At 39.6% G+C, this 22,262-nt stretch overlaps 1 protein-coding gene across 13 annotated transcripts in view; it reads left to right on the forward strand.

Annotated features, from left to right (window-relative positions):
• Positions 1–22,262, forward strand: part of LOC138750166 (tensin-3-like) — a 480,425-nt gene that overhangs the window by 205,842 nt on the left and 252,321 nt on the right. For 10 of the 13 annotated variants that reach the window (XM_069912329.1, XM_069912327.1, XM_069912319.1 and 7 more), the window contains one exon: positions 18,353–18,391. In XM_069912329.1, coding sequence (XP_069768430.1) covers positions 18,353–18,391 — 39 coding nt within the window. Of the gene's footprint in view, positions 1–8,324; positions 8,349–18,076; positions 18,116–18,211; positions 18,229–18,352; positions 18,392–22,262 lie in introns of those variants that run through there. The other 3 variants (XM_069912342.1, XM_069912365.1, XM_069912350.1) reach the window with 3 other exon arrangements.

Below are 22,262 nucleotides of genomic sequence, written 5' to 3' on the forward strand. Positions count from 1 at the left end.
CTGAGTCCATTAAAAAAAGTTTGAGATTGGCTGGCTTAAACAATGTCACCTGATGAAATGGCTCTAGTAAATGGTCCTTAACATCCTTCAGAGCAGGAAGAAGATGAAACATTTTATCAGTTACTGTTTTTCACTTATTTTGTTGTATTGTTTATGGCATTTATCTCCCCTGCTGCTGCCTTTTGCTGAACATTATGCTTGCTGTTTTTCATTTGGCCATGCGGGTGGATCAGGTAGGCACGCTTGTGCAGGGCACCCTTCTCCAGCATCATATTGAGGTGTCCAGGGTAAATATGGGAATCTTAACTCCCATGTAAATGTGTTTCAGTAAATGTTGATACCACCTAGAATTCACATACAGTCGACAGTTCTGTGTTCAATGCATGCACTGCAAATATGGTTCCCTGGAATTGGTCTTTCCAAGTGGATGCAAGAAAGTGTTATTTCAATTGTTAGTGCTGTTTATTGTCAGACTGCTGCACCATATGTTGATACAAATTGTACAGGCCCAGCTGTCAACTATATTTAGTTCAAATTCCTTGAAGTTTCCTGTTTAGCAAGCTACAGTTGAAAAAAGTACGGAATTGCATTTGCACGGGTGTATCAAGCTGTCACTGTGACTTTCTGGTACCCTGTTAACTGTTCTGTTATGTCATCACATACCTTGAACCATTTTCAGTAACTGGGCTGTCTGGCAAAGGGAAGGGGAAAGGAGTCGGGTGGGGGCATGGGGTCCTGGAGTTTGTGTGGTGTGATGATGAGACCGTGAGCATTCACTGACCTTACACAACTGGCTGCACCCTCTGGCTGCCTGGATGAGTGTGAACTCAGAAGTCTGGAAGCTATTGTTAAGAGTTTGCAATGAACCAGCAGATTCGTGTTCAGGCAAGGAGCAGGAACTTTACTTAACTGCCCAGGTTATAAAGCCACCCAACTTTCCTGCACCAGGTCTTTGAATGCACAGGGGTGTATTTTCCTTTTGGTACTTTTTTGTGATTAAAGAGCTGTGAGAGGCTCGGTAAAAGTTTGTTAATGTTAAAACTTTTCAGCTGAGACGTTAGTTTTCAAAATAACTTATTTATTTTTTTAAATGAAAAGTTTAGATATTTCCAGTGATGTAATAACTTGTATTTTATAAAGATGCCAAGACTAGTTTATGTTTTATATTTCCTTGTGTTCTAACTTTTTCAACATAAAATTTTTAAAATTATGTCAGAAGCAGTGTTTTAAATATAGAATTAATTTCTTTGGCTGATTGAAAAATGACTTAAGTTTTGTGGCTGGTTAGTTTATTCATCCCAGGCGTCTGTGATATGCTTTGACCCATGTGAAGACTGAAGCCTCTTCCCAGGGCGTCCTCCAGATGTTTTCTGCAGTGGTTTTGTGGATCAATGAGGCTTGTAGTTATACTTGTCTCATGGGCAGGGGCAAGCATTCTTGGCACTCCACAGGTGGCAAAATACCCCATTCTCTTGCATTACGCTTCTTTGTGGAGAAATAGATCTCGGATTCACCCTCATGGTGACAAAATAAACACATCTGAAAATAAATCATAATATTTTATTTGCTTTGGCTATTTTGGGCAAAAATGTGTGCCTTGGGGCCCCTAAACACACACCTCTTCATATTTCCTTCAGAATTTTACATTTTAATTTGAAAATCTTCAGTCGGTTTCCAGAATTCCTGTCAAACAGCAGGGCCACAGTTTTTGAGACTCCCTGATCACATTTGCCACCTATGATTTAATCCCATGCTTTCTCTTTTTAGCTTTACTCGTGTTGGACAGGATTTTGTAGTCTGGTGGTTTTAACTTCTCAGTCCATTTTGTGGCTGCACTTCGAGGAATACAAGTTTTGCATAAGCGTGCCCCAACACGGAAGTGCACAATGACACTCAGAGATTGAGAAATAAAACACAAAGTAAATCAATTTAAAGTGTAAATTAATAGTATAAAATTAAGTATCAAATTTTCTATTAAAACAGTTCATAAGGAAGCAGCCCAAACCGCAGGAAGTCAATGTTAATACAAGATGAAGCATTTCGTGTTACAGCACTTAGGATTTTTTATTTTATTTTTTCTCCATATGCATTCTGCAAGCTATCAATTTATTTGAACTTCTTCCATGTTTTAAAATTGATAACTTCGGTTTCAATATTGAAGGGTTTAACTTCAATCTGTTAAGCAACAAATGCAACCTTCTTGCAGTGACAGTATGGTTGGTGTAGAGATCGGGACCGGGGTTTGAATCCCCCGCTGTCTGTAAGAAGTTTGTACGTTCTCCCGTGTTGGCGTGGGTTTTCTCCGGGGGCTCCGTTTCCTCCCACCATTCAAAAATGTACCGGGGGTGTAGGTTAATTAGGTGTAAATTGGGTGGCACAGACTCATGGGCCAAAATGGCCTGTTACCGTGATGTATATCTAAAGTTAAAAAATTAACATTTAAAAATTTTTAAAAATAATTTATTATCATGTTCAATATTTCAATGAGTGAAGAATATTTATTTATATAATAATTCAGTCACAGTAACAACAAATGACTTATTTGCATGTAAATAATTAAAGACTATTTTTGAATATTTGCATTAGAAGCAGCAAAACAAAAGCTTCTAAATTATTTTTAAAAATCTACTTTGTGTGGCCAGTCAAGGCACTCATTATTTCAAATTAGATTGAGCAATAGGGGGAGCTCTTGCTCAGTTTTTTTTTAGGATTAATGATGTTTACGAGCACAAGATAATCGGCCTTGTTCAATGGTAATCCTGCATGAGTATTTTGAACAGTTTCCCATAGATTTGAAGAGCAAAAATACCTCTGTAAGAAAGGAAGGAGAGAGAAAGCAGGGAATGACATGCCAGATAGCCTAACATCCTTACAGAGAAAATGCTAGAATGTTATGACTGGAAATATTGACAGGGCATTTAGAAAATAATAACAGGACTGGGCAGCGTCAACGTGGATTTATGAAAGGGAAATCAAATTTTTATGGCTTGTAACCTGCAGAAAAGCCAAGGAATAGTCAGTGATGTGATGTATTTGGACTTTGAGAAAGAAAACTTTTGATATCAAGCACAACAGATGAAATTAGAACTTACGGTTTGAGAGGAAGTGACTGGGATTTTAATAAAAAAACGATGGAGATGGGGAAAACGAATAAAGAAGTCATTTTTGAGTTGGGAGATTTTTAATTATGGTTTGGCACAGGAATCAGCCCAGGGACCTCAGCTGTGGATGGTCAACAACAATGATTTGGATGAGGAGATTAATTGCACAATATGTCCCTGTTTGCTCATGATAATTATGCAGGTGCTACATGTTAAGTTTTGGTCACCAGTGCACCTCTCTCTGTATACACATCCTGTGTGTCGGAACTTATTATTGCAGACATCAATTGAACTTGAATAGGAGCAGTTAGAACTATCAAAGGATATCTTATTTATCTCAGTAGCTCCAAATCTGACTATGGAAGTAAATAGATCAATGTATTTTACATAAAGATTAATATATTGCTTTAATCTATTTGCTGCTTATCACACATTCATCTTGGTGAATTATTCATTCGTCATTTCAACTGGGAGTATGAACCCAACTGATGTGTGGCGTTTGATGTTCTCTTCATTTTCAATGAACTGATTTTTCCCATTGAAGGTCTCAGCCTTTCCAAAACAAAATGTGAAATTCAATTTAATTTTGATGGACCTTGATGATTTCATGTGTGGTCTGGAGGAACTTTTGAAGCCATGGACTTTCCTGATAATTCCATTCTTAGTGGCACAATAAATATTTGAGAATGCTGAACTCTAATATTAGTTGATAAGGTGAGCCAAAATTAATTATTGAAGCAGAGCAGAAATTGTACAGTGTGTACAGACTAATTAATGTCAATAAAACCTTTGTTCATCTTGGAGCTGGAATTTACTGGAGCGATTTCAAGAGGCAGCCTTCAGTTCCAACTTTTTTTGCTCTAAGTTGCTGTATGTGCTAGCTGATGATGGTGGGGGTAATGGTGGGTGTTGAGGCTGGGGTGGAGGTGGTTGGTGTGGATTTGGGGATTAGCCAGAGATAGCTTCAAAAGGAAGAAAGTTGTTTTTCTCAAAGTCCAGCTGCATTTCATCAGCTGAACGAAAGAGGTTCAACGCTTTAATTGTTCACTTTCTGTACTGGGGGTTGAGTTATAGTTTTTAAAAACATAAATTTTACAGCACTTAGTATTTGATGACTAGACAAGTTGCCTCTTGTGTTGTATAGATAGTTCATGTATTAACAAATCACTGTCCTTTAATTCACAGGGAATTCAGAATTTTTGGCAAAGCACAATTGATAAGGCCTCTCCCATACCCCAGGTGCTAGATGACAATCCTATATGCATAGTTTTCATATGCTTTATGAAAAGGGCATTCTGGCCCCAATCATTCAGAAAGAATAAATTTATTCATTGTGGATAGAGGGAGAACATATCTTGTCCCTCCTTCTCTCCCTCTTTCACTTACCCTGGTACTTTCCATGTTTTACACAGTTAACCTGTCTCTTAAACTCTTTTGTGTAAATTTGATATTCGGTCCAGGTTTAAGCTCTTGTCTGTCTTCACCTCACTCCTGCAGGCACTCAGAATTTAACAAATCCTTGGCTGGACCTCCAGAAATGTCCATCAGCAATTCAGACTGGTTGTGAAGGAGTATCATGTTCACAAACAGTGCCTTAATTTTTCTACTGGATGAGATGTAAAATGAAATGCAATTATTGACAATTTATATTCCATAATTAATGATGCAGCTGTGAAATATTTCTGTCACTTAACTAATAACTGTCGTGCCTCTTACATAAACATTCTGGTCCAGTCTTTCCAATAGGTAGTTGAAAGGAGGGAGAACATCTCTCTGGTGTGCAAAGGATTGTGGTAGGATGCATCATAGAAAACAACAGAAAACAGGCCATTTGGCCCTTCTAGTCTGTGCCAACCATTATCGTGCTAGTCCAATGAACTCCCATTCCATAACCATCCAGATCTCTCCAATCCATGTATCTATCCAATTTATTCTTAAAACTTAAGTGAGCCCGCATTCACCACATCAGATGGCAGTTCGTTCCACACTCCCACCACTGAGCGAATAAGTTCCCCCAAACCTTTCCCCTTTAAGCCATGTGCTCTCATACTTATCTCCCCCAGTCTAAGTGGAAAAAGTCTACTTACATCCACTTTATACATCTCATAATCTTGTAAACCTCTATCAAATCTCCCCATATTCTTTTTTTTTTGCTCCAAAGAATAAAAACCTAACCTATTTCATCTTTCCCTGTAAATCAACTCCTGAAGACCTGGCAACATCCTAGTAAATCTTCTTTGCAATCTTATTCATATCATTCCTGTAGTAATGCGACCAGAATTGGACACATTATTCCAAATTTGGCCTCACCAACGACTTAAACAACTTCAACATAACATCCCAACTCCTATACTCAGTACTTTGATTTATAAAGGCTAAGATGCCAAAAGCTTTCTTTATAATCCTGTCCACCTCCGACACCACCTCCAGGTGTTTCTAGATCTCTTTGCTCCTCCACACTTCTCAGTGCCCCACCATTTACTATATATGTCCTACCTTGGTTTGCCCTTCCAAGATGCAACCCCTCATTCTTGTCTGCATTAAACTCCATCTGTCATTTCCTGGCCCATCCTCCCACTTGGTCAAAATCCCTCTACAAGCTTTGCAAATCTTTTCACTGTCCACTGCACCTCTTATCTTTGTGTCACCAGCAAACTTGGTGATCCAATTTACCACATTATCATCCAGATCATTGCTATAGACAACAAACAACAATGGTTCCAGCACCAATCCCTGAGGCACATTACGAGGCACAGGCCTTCAGTCTGAGAAGCAACTATTCACTACCTCTCTTTGTCTTCTCCCACACAGCCAATTTCAAATCCAGTTTACAACCTCTCCATGCGTAACTAGTGTCTTGACCTTGTCAAAGGCCTTATTAAAGTCCATGCAGACAACATCTACAGCATTTCCTTCATCTACCTTTTTGGTAACTTCCTCAAAAATCTCTACAAGATTTGTTTAAAAACTACCTTCCATGCATTAAGCCATGCTGACTGTCCTTAATCAGCCCATGGCTGTCAAAATACCTATATATCTTGTCTCTTAGAACTCCTTCCAATAATTTACCCTCTACTGATGTCAGGCTCACCAGCCTATAATTTTCTGGTTTACTTTGGAGCCTTTTTTAAACCATGAGACAACATGAGCTACCTTTAATCCTCCAGCACCTCACCTGTGTTTAAGGGCATTTTGAATACATCTGCCAAGCCCCCTACAATTTCTACATGAGCCTTCATCAAGGTTTGAGGGAATATCCTATTTGGCCCAGTGCAATTTCTACTCTAGTCTACCTCAAGATCATCCGGCACCATGCTGTTAAATTTGAAATAGTTAATAGTGACTGCTGCTTTGATACTGTACAATATTTTTTTGTACAGAAACACCATTCACTGTGGACACTTAAATTTTCACCAGCGACAGTCATTTTCATTTGAATGTCTCCATGATTTCTTAAAAATTCTTCCCACGCAATTTTAATTGGACAGTTCAAAGCTATGTCTCTTTTAATGCAGAAATAAACTGAAATTTCCCTTCTATTAATTTGTTCTTTGCCTCATTGATTGAACAGACACTCATGAGCTTTATTTTCCTGAGCTTTAATCATCTCAGTCATAATGAAGTAACATCATTGCAATATTCTCAGCCTCCTCCTCTGGCTGCCTCTTTCACTGCATAATCTGCCTATTCCAACACACAGCTCTTCTCTCCTTTGACAGTCCCACTGTGCAAACTTTGGCCAACACAGCCTTTTGTTCATTTGATCATACATTTTTGATCTGTACCTAAATCTTTGAACCTACTTGATGTTCTTATGTACTTGGGTTAACAAGGCATACACACAAATAGGATTATTGTAGAAGGATGCAACAGGTGGCATGAGCATGGTGGGCTGAAGGGCCTATTTTTAAATGGGAGCAGGAGTTTGCCACCAGGCCCTTCAGGCCTGCTTGACCTGCTGATTGCTTTCTGGCATCACGCCCTTCGATCAGATTTCCTGAATCTGTACTTCTTTCCTCCATTTTCCAAAGCTCCATTTTCCAAAGCCTGCTACTTATTTTGATCCTGGTTAATCTATTTTGATCTCTATTCTTCTTCATTGGTAGTTCCCCATAACCCTCAATTCCTCAATCTTTCAATTATTTATATTTCACCTTCTGAAATATATGTAACGATTTTGTTTCCACCATCTTTTGGGAGAAGAGAATTCCAGATATTCACTACCCTCCAATAGAAGACATTTCTGCCCAGTTCAGTTTTAAGTGGCCAGTCCCTTACTTTGCAACTTACATCCCTTTGTCACTCTCCCACTGGTGAAAATATTTCAACATTCATCCTATTAAGCTCTTTTAGACTTCCATATGTTCTTCAGAACTCCAAGGTATATGGACCAAAGCCTCTTTTGATAAGACAACCCTCTTGTCCTATGATTTGCCTGGTGAGTCTCCTTTGGACTGCCATTTGTGTTACAGTATTCCTGTTATTTGATAAGGGGTTCTAATCAGTGCGCATATCGCTCTCACAATACCTTCCTATTTTTAACTCCAACCTGTTTGCCATAAACAGCAGCATGTTTCTTGCCTTCTTAACTACTTGTTGAACCTCCCTGCAAACTTACTGAGATTCTGTTCCTTAAAATAATTCTCATTCTCTGTTAAACAAAGTGCTTCATTAATTGGTGTTCTGAGTGGCGTGGAGTTTTTCTCTTGTCTGTTGTTCATTTGTATCATTGGCAGGATTCTGGACCTATATCCTGATAAATGAGTAGATCTCTGTGTAGGTGTGAAGTAACCAACTTCAAGCTGAATATCTGTCCATGTGCATGGAAATATTTTTGTGCCAAGACAGGTAGTGCTTTTCACCTATCCTGTTTACTCGTCGTGCCTATCATTTGTGTCGCTCTTTCCGAATGAATAGGAAGGAAGGAAATATATTTTAAAAAATGCTAATTTTCCCTTTCCCTCTGCTTATCCTTCTCATTGCAATAGTGACCCAAAGGAAAAACTTCTAAAAGTCTTCTACATAGGTGACAGAATTTACAGTAATATGTTAATCTTTTCAAAGAGTAATATTGCATTCATTTCATGCTCTTTCTTGTTGATAATAGAGTCATAACTTGACTAACTGAGCTTTGGAAAATGGAGGAAAGAAGTACAGATTCAGGAAATCTGATCGAAGGGCGTGATGCCAGAAAGCAATCAGCAGGTCAAGCAGCATTTGTGGAGAGAAGAGGAGTCAATATTTCAGGTCAATGACTCTTCACTAGAGTGGGAGAAATGGCAAGAGGGAATGTTGCTGAGTTAATTTGTGTCACTTTTACTGAATGAAATCCCTGGTGGACTCTTCAGTCTCATCCTGCTATTCCCATTCTCCCTTCCCCATGTTGTAACAGAAGACTCCAAACCTGTCAGTTATCTCTTCTGTCCCCACCACCAAGGGTATAAATTCCTTCTAGATGAGGCAGCAATCCATATCAACAGTGAATTAGGGCTAGAAATAGGTCATTTAGCCCTTCAGCTGCTTCACTATTTAATAAGCTAATGAGTTATTGGAATATAAATTCAAGTCCACATTCTCCACCATCCATTTTGACCTTTCTTCCCCTTGCTTATTTGGAATCCATCTCACTTTCTTACACAAAATTCAAAGACTGCATTCATCACCCTTTGAGGAAGAGAGTTCTAAAGACCAACAATCTCCTGGAAGACAAATTTTACCTCATCTAAATTGACAATCCATTATTATTAAACAATCATTGCCAGTTCTCCATGTTTTCTCACAAAAGAAAATGCCATCTCCATGTCAACCCTGTCAAGACCCTTTGGGGTCCTACATGTTCGATTGTCATGTCTCTTCAGCAGAAATAGGCATAACATAGCAACTCCTACATACTGTGCAGCCCATCAATTCCAGTTGTCGATCTCGAGCTGTTTCTCAAGTATTAATGTCCATTCTTAAATAAATAGATATTACTGCATCCATTACTCTGAATACACTTTCAACCATGCCATGCATAACTGAAGCGTAACCTACCTACTTTTCGATTCAATTTCACCAGCAATATGCAATAACATTCTGTTAGGTTTCTGATTACTTTCTGTACCCACAGAGAAGATTTGTGTGAATTGTGCAACTGGGGTACCCATATCCCTTAGCATTTCAGTGCTCTGCAGTCTCTCTCCATTTGTCTTTCTAAAAAAAATTTTGGCCAAAATGAACAATTTTCCTTTTTTAACCATTATGCTCCATTTGCCAAACTTTTGCCCAGTCACGCATCCTAACCATATCTCTTACCTGCATCCTAGTGTCCTCTCCTCAGCTTAGTTTTCAAGCTATATTTGTCTCATCAGTAAATTTAGCAACCATACCTTGTATATTGTTACAAGTCAGGCTGAGGCTTCAGTGACAATTCTCATGAAAGATAATTTGTTGAATCGTCAACCAAAAAAAAGTCATTTTCACCTTGAGTCTTTGTCATGTTAGCCAACCAATTTTCTGTCATGTTGCCTCCTGCACAATCACTTGTTATTTTCCACAGTAACCTTTGATGTGGCACCTTATCAGATGCCTTCTGTAAATTTGCATATGATACACCCATCTTTATCGAATATTGAAATTCCCCTTTGAAGATAAAAGCTCATTACTTTTTGAAAAAAGATAAATAAAATGGCCAAACATTATTTCCCTTCCACAAGCCCATGTTGACCTAGTAACTTTTTTTTATAGTTGTTTCAATATCACAGCTTTGAAAATAACTTCAGCGGTTTCTTTTTGACAGATGTTAACTGGCTTGTATTTCCTGCTGCCTCTCCTTTTGGAATAAAGGAGTTACTTTTACTTCCTTCAAGTTGGTGAATTCTTTTACTTTTAGATTGGGTGACTTCTTCTCTGTCTCACTCCCACTCTGACCTCTGTCTTTGTCCTTTACACTTTTTCAGTTATGCCCTGAGTCAGATCAGCAAACACTACCTGGTCTTCCTTCTGGGCAAGTTGCAACCCCTTTAGACTTCATACTGAATCCTACAATGTGAGGCAACCAACTTCCATTTTTGTCGTGAATATTTATTTCAGCTTCAATTTGTTTCTTTATTTCTTTAATTCTGGCAACTAGACACAGACTTGTTACTTGAACTACTTTGGTCTGCACTCTGTAACGGACATTCCCTCCTTGATCTCCTTTTCAGTAACTTAAAATGCTTGTTTACTCACATTTTCCATTCTGATGAAGAGTCTGCCTGACCTGTTACATGCTACTGGAATTTTCCTTTTTGGAGTTGCACTTTTGAAATGGTATTTTAATATTTTTCCCAGATCTAAAAAGAGCATTAATTGCAGATTCCTTCACACATAGTTTTAAGGTTTTATACTATGATTTTGGTTATAGTACCATCTGAAACATTCATTACTATCAGCTTGAGGCTTTCAGTGCAACGAGCTTTCAACATGAGTCGAGAAGATGATAATAGAAAGAACTGACATTCCCCTGTGAATTAGTTTGGTGATGCTAATTCTTATCTGCAGTTAGAATGTTATGAAACAACCAAGCAATCTTGTATCTTGCAGTGGCTCTTCTACCCTTTCCCCAAACTTCCATAAGAATTTCTTTGCTTGTAGAATCTTTCAATAAAATTGATTACCAAGCTTTGAAAATAATATTCACCCTATTTTGAAAGATTTTTTTTGTTGTAGAGTGCTAAGGTCCAGTTATCGCACATCAGGTTGTCTTACTTTTTAGATGTTACTTTTGTAACCTGACGATCAACCATTTCTTTTTCTCAGCACAACATGTGAAGACCAGTATTTTCATGACAGTAGAGAGTAATTGGATCTTTTAATGGTGCATCTGCCCAGCGAGTTGATAATGGCGCTTTTGATCACAAATCACTCTTACACTAATGGCCATAAACTTGCGTGAGCCCTTTGACAAGGACCTGCATGGGAAGTTCAGGATGAGGTAGCTCGAAACATTGGTGATATATCTTTATTTTTGCTACATAAGGTACACTGTTTGACCATCTGAATTTCTCCAGTATTGTGTTTTTTTTACATTAAGCATGTGAGTTAGGATGTTATGGTAGAGTTGTATAAGACATTGTTGAGGCCAAATTTGGAGTCTTGAGTGCAGTTTTGGTCACCTAATTACAGGAAAGATGTCAATTAGTTTGAAAGAGTGCAGAGTAGATTTACAAGGATATTACCAGGTCTTGAAGAACTGAGTTATAGGGAAAGGTTTCATTGATTAGGACTGTATTCTCTGGAGGAATTGGAGAATGTGGGGAGATTAGGTAAAGGTATGGATACAATAAATGCAAGCAGGCTATTTTCACTGAGGTGAGGTGAGGCAAAAACTAGAGTCAAGGGTGAAAGAGGAAATATTTAAAGGGAACATTAGGGGAAACTTCTTCATGTTCAGAGTTGTGAGAGCGAGGAACAAGCGGCCAGCTAAAGGAGTGAATCCAGGTTCCATTTTGACTTTTAAGAAAAATGGATGGAAGAGGAATGGAGGGATATGGTCTGGGTGCAGGTCTCTGGGACGACATGAACAATAGTTTGGCACAGACTAGGTGGGCAAGAAGGCCTGTTTCAGTGCTGTGATTCTGTGGTTCTAATGGACATGTTTTCTGTGTCCCGTACAAATTAAATGCTGTTCCAGAGGCAAGTCTGCATGTAAGTGATGCTGGTTGATGTGGTGCTGTTTCATCTGAAGCAGCAGGTTTTTTTTAATGCGCTACCAGCCAGGTGTGCTTAACCGGATTTGTGTGAGTTCTCTAAATTGAGTTGCTAACTGATCTTTTCCCAACAGCTTCTTAACCTGTCACACAATCCCATTTCTCTCTCAATGCCCATATTCCAATCCAGGCCCTCTTTTCTCCTCTTCCTCCTCCTCCCCACTTTGGACCCTGATCTGCAGAATTCAAACCCAGGAATATCACTTTTCGCGGCTTTGCTGATTTCAAGACTCAACTGGTTATGGAATGGCATGGCAGTAAAAGAAAGGAAGTTTTTCTCTGTTAGCAATCAGTCCCATTGGCATATCTGAACTTTCAAGCAGAAGGATGACAACTCTAGTATTTGTGGCATGACACACAGAGATGGATTAATGCTCTGTTGTGGGTGCCAGTGAGGGTTTAGGCTGTTAGATTTTTATAAGCATTTCATCTGACAATAGGGAGTGTTTCTACGAGGTAATGGCATGGAGTTCTCTCAAGATAGGTGGGGGGTGAGTTGATTGATGATAAATTTGCTAGCTGACTGAACAGTAATTTTATTTGAAACATGTTCTTTCCATGTCTGGGAAGTGATGGATCGGATGGAATTAAAAAAGTAGAGAATTTTGTATAAGTGCTGAGAATATTCCTGCTTTTTTAAAAAAAATCTATTGTCTGTTTGGTTTTCATTCCATGTTCAAGTCCCAGCTGAACAGCAGATTCGGGTTTTTTTCCTCAAGGAGTTAAATAGGGCAGTTCTTCTGGATTGAGGATATCCTGCTTCCATTCCAGTATTCCATCTTGGCACTCTCCAAACAGATCGCATTAACATCCTTTTTTCATTAAAGTACCTCTTTCTTTCCCCATCCCTCTGTCTCCTTTCCTCTATCTCCCCACCCATTCCCTCTCTATTCAGAGAATAGAGAATAGAATACCCCCTCCACTATCACCGCTCAGATTTTTTCTCTACTTCCACCCCCCCACTCATATCCACCTATGATCTCTTACTTGTTAGCCTGAGCTTCTCCCTCTGCCCCTTCTTCCATCCTCTCCTCCTTCCACCTTTTTATTCATGGGCCGGCTTGCTTTTTGCTCATACCTTGATGAAGGGCTCACACTAAAAACGTTGGTTACCTATAGATGCTGCATGACCTGCTGAGTTTCTCCAGAAAAATTGTGAGTTGCACTACAATCCCAACATCTGCAGACTTTCCTATTTAACTCTCTTCCAATGTGTTTGGTTCTGAGGTGGCTGATGTAGATTTGATGATTTACAAATGGCAATTGATGAGGAAAAGGTTTGCTGATGCTAGAAATCTGAAATTTATTCATAAAAAATAGTAACTCAATACAATTCTGCTGGAAATGCAAACCAAGAACATTCCATTCAGGGATGAATTTTTTTTAAGGTTGATGAATATTCATCATTTTCAAAGATCACAAAGGGAGAAATATCCATTTAATCTTTCCTTTCTTCCAATGGCTCCCTTTGTGCTGTATCAGATCACAAGATTTGAGACCAGAAGTAGGCCCATTGGCCCATCGAGTCTGCTCCGCTATTCTAATCATGAGCTGATCCATCCACCCACTCAACCCAACATCCTGGCTTTTCTCCTGTAACCTTTGATGCCCTGATTAATCAAATACTTGTCAATCTCAGCCTTAAATGCACCCAACGACTTCACTTCCACAGCCACCTGTGGCAACAGGTTCCAAAGACTCACGACCCTCTGACTAAAGAAATTTCTCTGCATCTCTGTTTTAAATTGATGTCCTTTTATATTGAAATTATGTCCTCTTGTCCTGAAATCCCCTGCCATAAGAAACATTCTTGCCATGGGCAGCAGTTAACTCAACGCCATTACAGCGCCAACGATCCGGACCTAGGTTCGAACCCCACGCTGTCGGTAAGGAGTTTGTACATTCTCCCGTGTCTGCGTGGATTTCCTCCAGGGGCTCTGGATTCCTCCCACCATTCAAAATGTACCGGCGGTTGTAGGTTAATTGGGTGTAATTTAGGCGGTATGGGCTCGTGGGCCAAATTGGCCTGTTACAGTGCTGTATGCCTAGGTTTTAAAATAATCTACACTATCCAGGCCTTTCAGGACTAAAAATGACTCTGAGGCCACTCCTCATACTTCTGTTCTCCAACAAGTACAGTCCAAGAACCAATATTCGTTCCGCATACTAAGCCTTTAATTTCTGGAATTATCCTAGTAAACGTGAACCCCATCCAATGCCAGCACACCTTTTCTCAAATATAGCATCAAAAACTACACTGTACACCAAGTGAGGTATCATCAGTACAATAGGGTATCTCAACATTGCATCCCTACTCTTATATGCTATCACTCTGTAAATAAATGGCAACGTTGCATTTGTGTTCTTCACCATTGTATCAATCTAGAGGTTAACCTTTCGGCTTTCCTGCAGGAGGATTCCCAAGAACCTCAGAATTTTGAATTTACCCATCTTCTAAATAATAGTCTGCCTGTCTTTTTCTTCTACCAAAGTGCCTGACCTTCCAATCTGCACATTCTCCTAATCAATCCAAGTCTCACTGCTGCCTTTAGGTATCCAAAGCATCACCTTCCTGCTGCCTATTTTGGTATTCTCTGCGAATTTAGACGCAAAGCCATCTGTTCCACAATCCAAACCATTTATATACAATGTAAAAAAGAAGTGGTCCCAACACCAAACCCTGCAGGACGCCACTGTTCCTCTATCTGGTTTATAGGATATCTTGCAGCAATAAAAATAGCTTTGCAACTGGTCTTTATTAGAACCAATAGTTTCATCATAAACTAATATCACTAAGTGGAGATAGCTTGCCTGGTTTGTTATCATTATACCTGAGAGAGCTTGCTGCCCAGAAATCAGATGTGTACTTTTAACAATGAGGCTCTTATAATTCACTATCTCACTGTTGTGGAATCTGGCTTGTTGGGGCTCCAGTTCCCTCACTCCTTTTAAACATGTTGGGTTCATTAGAAAAAAGTGTTATTCCATGAGTAACATCTCAAAATAAATTGGAATAACTCAAATGGAATATCAATAGCAATAACACTGAGCAATTTAGAATATCTGCAGGCTGCACCAAATGTGCCTTCCAATGCTGCCATGTCTACTACTACCCTGAAGGGCAAAGGCAACACCCAAATGGGAATGCATGAAGGCTCCCCTCCAACTTGAACAGCATCCTGACTTGGAAATGTATTGCAAGCCCTTTGACTTCAGGTCTAAATAAATTCAGAAGGCTACCTTCACCGAAAGGACTGGAGTGTTTCAAGAAGGCAACTTGAGGTCAGTTAGGGTTGACAATGAGCTGGTTTGTTGGAAGCATCTAGTTCTTCTATAAAGTAAAAGAAAGTAGTTCTTGGGTCACATCATGTTCTCTGTTTTTTTTATTTTTTTTATTTTTCACACTATGAACCATATTAATCAAAATACACACAAATATTTCCCTCGAATATACACAGTCATTTTCTCCCCTTTTTCCCCCCTCCGTTCCCTCCCTCCTTCCCACCCCCCCTCCAAACCTATTAAACGTTCAACATATACAATACAATAAACCCATTAAACAATGTCATCACACAATGAAAATAAACAAGAAAATTGTGTCATCTACTTTAACTCACTGGATCAGTTCATTTTGTCTTCTTCTCATTCTGTCATTTTAGGGGGTGGAGGTCCGTGGTAGGCCCTCTCTGTTGTGTTCCATGTACGGTTTCCAAATTTGTTCAAATAATGTGACTTTATTTTTTAAATTATATGTTACTTTTTTCCAATGGAATACATTTATTCATTTCCATGTACCATTGCTGTACTCTCAGGCTCTCTTCTGATTTCCAAGTTGACATTATACATTTTTTTGCTACAGCTAAGGCTATCATAATAAATCTTTTTTGCGCTTCATCCAGTTTGAGGCCTAATTCGTTACTTCTTATATTATTAGAAGAAAGATCTCTGGATTTATTGCTATGTTATTTTTGGGATTTTATTTAATACCTGATTTAGATCTTCCCAAAACTTTTCCACTTTCTCACATGCCCAAATTGCATGTGCTGTTGTTCCCGTTTGCTTCTTACAGCGAAAACATCTATCTGATACTGTTGGACCCCATTTATTTAACTTTTGGGGCGTGATAACCAATTATATTGTATCATGCGTAACCTCGTATTTATTATATTTCTCATAGTTCCGGAGCATAACTTTTCCCATATTTCCTTTTTTATCTTTATGTTTAGATCTTTTTCCCACTTTTGTTTGGGATGTTCTCTGCTTGTTTATGTCATGACTAACTCACTTTCTGCTCTGGCTAGAGCAGGTTATTTATGAAAGGGTTTAATTAAAACAAGTGATTCTTCAGCTGCTGGGTGAATTCTTTTTGTATCTTTATTTAAATTATTAGCTTTTTTCATTATTCGAGGCTTCAGTGTTTATACAAATCACCCCTGTGGTTGAACACATTTCCAAATGACAACAATGGCAGCTGCTGATATGGTTGATAAATGTTCATCTCAATGGCACACTTAAAATTCAGGGTTGATAAACGTGCAGGTAAAGTGCCTGTTAATTCAGCGTGTTATGGCCAAGCTTTAGTGTGGACTTGAGGGGACAAAGAAGACCAGTGTTTACCAACTGTGCAGAACAGTTTCCACATACATGTAGCATTTTCTGGGAATCTTGAGATGGATTAAATATGAAGGTTTCAGAGTAGTTTCCTGAAGGAGCGAGTAATTGAGCAGTTTGCAATCAATCAAACTGTATTTGGTTGTGAGAAAATCATCTGAGCCATGTGATGAATTTCATTCAAGCCCCTCCTTAAATGATCACTGTACCGTTGTACGACATTGTTATTAGCCCAAGTATACTGTGGTATGGCAGTTATGGTACTGTATTAACAACTAGAGGCTGGGTGTTCAAATTCTATCACCTTGGTAAGGTGTGCCATTGAATTTACTCGGTCTAGGAAATCAATAATAATGGTCACAAAATGTGAAGAATGGTGAAGAACATAAATGCAATGTTCCAAACAGGCCCTTCAGTCTACCAAATCTCCACTGACCATTGACTACCAATTACTCCATGGCTGAACTTACCACATTTTATTCTCCCACATTTCCATCAGCTCCTTTGGAGATTCCATCACCCACCTACACAATTGTGACTCTTTCAGCTGCCTATCCACATGTCTTTGGGTTTAAGATCAAGGAGGATCTGCTGCAACTTTACAAGGTACAGGTGAGGCTGTATCTGGAGTATTGTGCAGTTCTGATTCCCTCACAAGAAAAGACATCCTGGCTTTGGAGGCGGTGTAGAGGATGTTCACCAGGTTGATTCCAGAGATGAGGAGATTAGTTTTTGAGGAGAGATTGAGTCTCCTGGCACTGGAATTCAGAAGAATGAGAAAGGATCTTGTAGAAACATTAAAAAAATTATGAAAGGAATAGAGGCAGGAAAGTTGCTTCTGCTGGTAGGTGAGGTTAGAACTGAGAGGCATAGTCACAAGATTTGGGGGGAAAAGTTTAAGACAGAGATAAAGAGGAAATGGTTTACCCAGAATAGTAAGGAATGTGTGGAATTCTCTGCCCAAGGAAGCAATAGAGGCTGCCTCATTAAATATATATAAAAGCAGAGTTAGATAGATTTTTGCAAAGTAGGTTCGCTTAGTTAACGGCCAGATTAGCCATTGATTTTATTCAATGGTGGAGCAAGTTCGACGGGGTTGATGGCCAACTCCTGCTCCTATTTATTTTATTACATGGGAGGAAGCCAAAGCACGTGGAAGAAATCTATATGGTTTCACAGAGAGTGTGCAAACTTTACATCGACGGTGTCAGGGTTTCTGGAGCTGAGGCAGCAGCTATTGTAGCTGGACTACAGTGCTACCCTTTTTTTATTGCAATAACTGTCTAGAAAAATCTGCACATCAGGATACAGTAACCTTCAAGATGATAAATATTCATTCTTTATAACCTGGTGATATATCCAAAACAAAAGGACGAAGTAATTTAAGCCCTCAAAATAAATATTGAAAGCATGAATTCTTCTTGATCATTGTTCTGTTCAGTTAAGAATAGAGGCACATCATCTGATTATAAATGTAATGATCTATCATGCGCATGTATCACTTCAGGACACCGTCACAGTGCGTTGTCTGTGGCAGCTATTAACTGTAGGAAGGAGTGTTTTTCCTCTTAGTTAAAACACTGACCATGTTGGTTGTTGAAGGTTTTAGCTCGTGCTATTCTGGTCTAAGAATTTGCTGAATGTCCGGAAGAGCACAGATGTGATAATTTTGAGGTATCTACTGGGCTTGTATTTACCTGGTTAGTTTGTTCTGGCGTAGTTGCACAGTGATTTTTTTAAATCAAGAAGTGGGTGGTGTTACTTAAAGAATGTGCTGCAGCAAGCTGGTTAATATTTTGCTTAACAGTTAAAATGTTCTCTCTCAATTTTTGAAATCAAATTATTCTGAATGTGTTACCTTGTTTGTCTTAATATTGAAGTTAAATTGTGTTGGTTTAATTTGCTTTCCAGGTAGTTACACCATGTTTGCCGCCAGTCAACTATGAGCTGGTAAGTAATTCTTCGTTCCATAGCTGTTTCTCATGGTAATTCTATGAACTAATAACTGGTCCTCTAATCACTGAATTGGGACATGTTAACCACTTAATAGCAGTATTGTTTTATTATATTAATTGGCTGAAAAATGAAGGAATGGATATTGAAACGTGTTTTGACTACTAATTTTAGATTGTGAATTGCTTTCTATGAGGACTTTAGACTGTATTTGTCACGTGGTTGGAAAGGTGAGTACATATCGAGAGGAGCAAACATGTTTGTTGACCATGTGCCAGTTTTAAAGTTCACATTTGTCAACTAATCGTTAGAATGTCACTGCTTGGAGTCCAAGGAACTAATGGACCATGGTCTTTAAAGCTGCATCTGAATGAATGAAAGCATTATTTGGTCGAAATACTGATATATAATGCATGTTAAGGAGCAGGCATATGCCTGCAGGACCAAATAAATCCCCAGTGAGAAAGAGATTGTTTTGTGTTCTGGTTTTGTGTTTATTAGTACTGCTTGAGCCTGAAGCACCTTTTATGTAAGATGGGTGGCCTTTCACCTGTGGAACAGATAATCAATTATCTTGTGGTTAACCATGGAACAAAATTGGAAGTGAACATATTTTAAAGCCCTTCCCCAACGCCCTCATCAAAGAACAGTTCTTGCACATAATTTTTTTTTAAAACAAAAAAAACGAGACTCACAAGAGGAGACTCACAGACTGCTAGGGAAACTCAACGGGTCAGGCAGCATCCATTGAGGCAATAGATCGTCCGTGTTTTGGGCCGGAAATCCTTTATATTTCTGAACCTCTAAGTTCTTCCAACATTCTCTGTTTCCCCAGTTTGCTAGTGCCTGTAGTTTCTCTTGTTTTCCACCAGTGATTAATAAATGGTTGCTAAGTGACTTGTATATATCGTGAATGCATTATCATTTTCAGTGCCTGTACTTTTGAGCTCAAGGCTAAAGTAAGAGTATTTAGCACTTCGCCTTTTTTCACAATATTTCTAATGTCTGAAAGATGTGGAGTTTCACCATAAAATGGTCTAAACTATTTGACGTGAATCACCTTTCACCCTCAGAATAAAGGCAGTGAATGCTTTCTGCTTGTGTTCTGTTTTAATTGATGGTGTGGCATCTTTCCAGCTCACTGTGTCATTACTTTTGGGTTTTCTCGATATCTGCTTGGACTCTATTATGTTATCTCTCGTATGCAGTCTGAGCATCTCGCGCTTGGGTGTATCTAAACATACTGCAGTAGAGCCCAGATATGTAACAATAATGCCTCCTGCTGGTCTGATATGCATATCATGCCTGGCATACATAACTTTGTACCTGCATATTCAATCTATCAGCAGATGGATCAAAACTAATTCAGTGGGGGAAGACTGTTTTAAGGTGTCTAATTTCAAACTAATTTCAAATTCAATTTAAAGCTGCAATTTCAGATGCCTCACCTCTAAATCCTTTCTGTGAAAATATGGTCAAAAGTATCAAATATGGGCAGAGAATGCTACATATACTTAGCAGGTTGGGTGTTACTTACAACCATCCCAACAATCAATATAATATGGAGGAGCAGATATCTAGGAAAATCACAGCGAGGTGAAAGATCGAGGCACACTCACTTCTCCTACCTCCCATCAGGAGGTAGACTCAAGAGAGTCAAGTCAAGCTTATTGTACAAATACAACCTAACAGAGCAATGATCTTCAGTGCAAATCATGCAGACAGACAGCCAGATATAATGTACGTACAGACAAACAATACATATGCAGTACATGTATTGATGTATACAAATAAATATTGTTTTGTACATATGAGAGTCTCGGATGGTAAGTGTGAGCAGTTCCTTTGGTCATTCAGCGTTCTCACTGCCCATGAGAAGAAGCTATTCCTCAGCCTGGTGGTGCTGTTTCTGATACTCCTGTATCTCTTCTCTGATGGGAATAGCTGAAGGATGCTGTGTGCAGGGTGGAAATGGTCCTAATGATTTTGCGAGCCCTCTTCAGACAATGATCTTGGTAGATCTTGTTGATGGAGCAGGGGTAAGGGGCACAGGGAGGAAGCCCCACTGATCCTCTCTGCCACTCTTATTGTCCTGTGGATTGACTTCCAATCCATTTTCTGAAGCAACCATACCATACTGTAATGCAGCCATCCAGGATGCTCTGGATAGAGCCCCTATAGAAATTTTTCTCAGGAAGGGCAGTCGCTGTTGCACCTTCCTGACAAGTGAGGAGATACTGAGTGTTCACGATAGGTCCCCAGTTAAAAGATCTTCAAGGAAATTACTGTTTTCCACTCTCTCCACTATAGAGTTGTTGATGTATAGTGGAGGGCAGTCATTCCTGGTCCTCCTGATGTCCACGATCATCTCCTCTGTCTTGTCTACGTTGATACGCAGGTTGTTACTCTCACACCATTTCATGAAATTTTCCACCTCTTCTCTGTAGTGTGACTCATCTCATTGTTGCTGATGAGGCCAAACACTGTTGTGTCATCTCCAAACTTGTTGACACTGTTGGAGCTGGAGCTGGATCTAGCGATGCAGTCGTGTGTCAGTAGCGTGAACTGGAGCGGGCTGGTACACAACCCTGAGGTGTGCCAGTGCTCAGTGTGATGGTGCTTGGAGTAGTTGGCAGGATCTCACTGGAACACCTGAGAATCTCCAGACTGAGTAAGTGGCAGACGGCATTTGGGAGGCTGAAAGGAGAAATAAAAGCACCTTCAGATCCTTTGTATCTGACTCCTACACTGCGCTCTGAGAACACTGTGGTCCCTTGTCCGAGGTAGACCTGTTGCTTGATGTTCTGCTACCGACCCAGACAAACTGGTCTTTCTGTCAGGATCCAGTTACAGAGAGGGGTGTTGAGCCCCAGCCTCTCCACCAGCCTTATTAAATGCTGAGCTGAAGTCCATTAAAAGCAGCCTGGACTATGAGCCGTCATTCTCCAGGTGGACCAGGAAAGAGTGAAGCAACAGGGCTAGAGCATTGTCTGTGAAATTACACCCCAAAGGTCTTAAAGATTATCTTCTCTGCTGCCATCAGGGACCAGAATGAACCCATAATTGTACTCGTATGCTGCCCCTGCTTTGTAGTAATTGATCTTTTTCACTTTAACTCCATACTCTGTAATTGTGCTCTTGTCCTACTTTATACATGAAGTATGAATGTTAAAATTACTGTAATGAACAAATGTACTGGAAAAACTCAGCAGGTCATACAGCATCTATAGGAAGTAAAGTGTATCCAAAGTTTCAGGCCTGAACCCTTCGTCAAGGTATAAGAAAAAATAAACAAGGTGGGCACCTAAATAAAATGGTGGGGTGAGTGCGGGAGGAGGGAGGAAAGGTAGGGAGAGGAGTACAGCTAAACAGGTATGAGCTCATAGATGAATAAATATAGCAGTGATGGGACAGAGGGTAGCTCTCAGAATGTAGAGGGAAGGGAAGAGGATGGGGAGCTGTGAGGAAAGGAGACAGAGGGATAGGAAAAGAGAGTGATTCAGGGGAAGGGATTCAATTAAAACTGGAGAAGGCGATGTTATTGCTGTCTGGTTGCAGAGTGCTCAGATGCTTAAGGTGTTGTTCCTCTATTTTGTGGGTAGTCTCGCTTTGGCTATGCATGAGGCCACGGATAGACATGTTGGTGTGAGAATGGTGTGGGGAATTAAAATGGTTGACCACTGGGAGGCCCCTGTTATTGCAGCAGACAGAGTGAAGGTGTTCAATGAATCCATATCCCAGTCTGTGTCTAGACTTTTCAATGTAGAGATGCCAATCCACAGGACAAGAAAAGTCCACAGAGAGTTGTGATAACTTGGCCAGGGCTATCATGGGCAGCTAGAGGTAGCAGTGTCTCAAGAAAGAGCCT

This window comes from Narcine bancroftii, chromosome 1 (genome assembly GCF_036971445.1).
Source record: "Narcine bancroftii isolate sNarBan1 chromosome 1, sNarBan1.hap1, whole genome shotgun sequence".
Lineage (NCBI taxonomy): Eukaryota > Metazoa > Chordata > Chondrichthyes > Torpediniformes > Narcinidae > Narcine > Narcine bancroftii.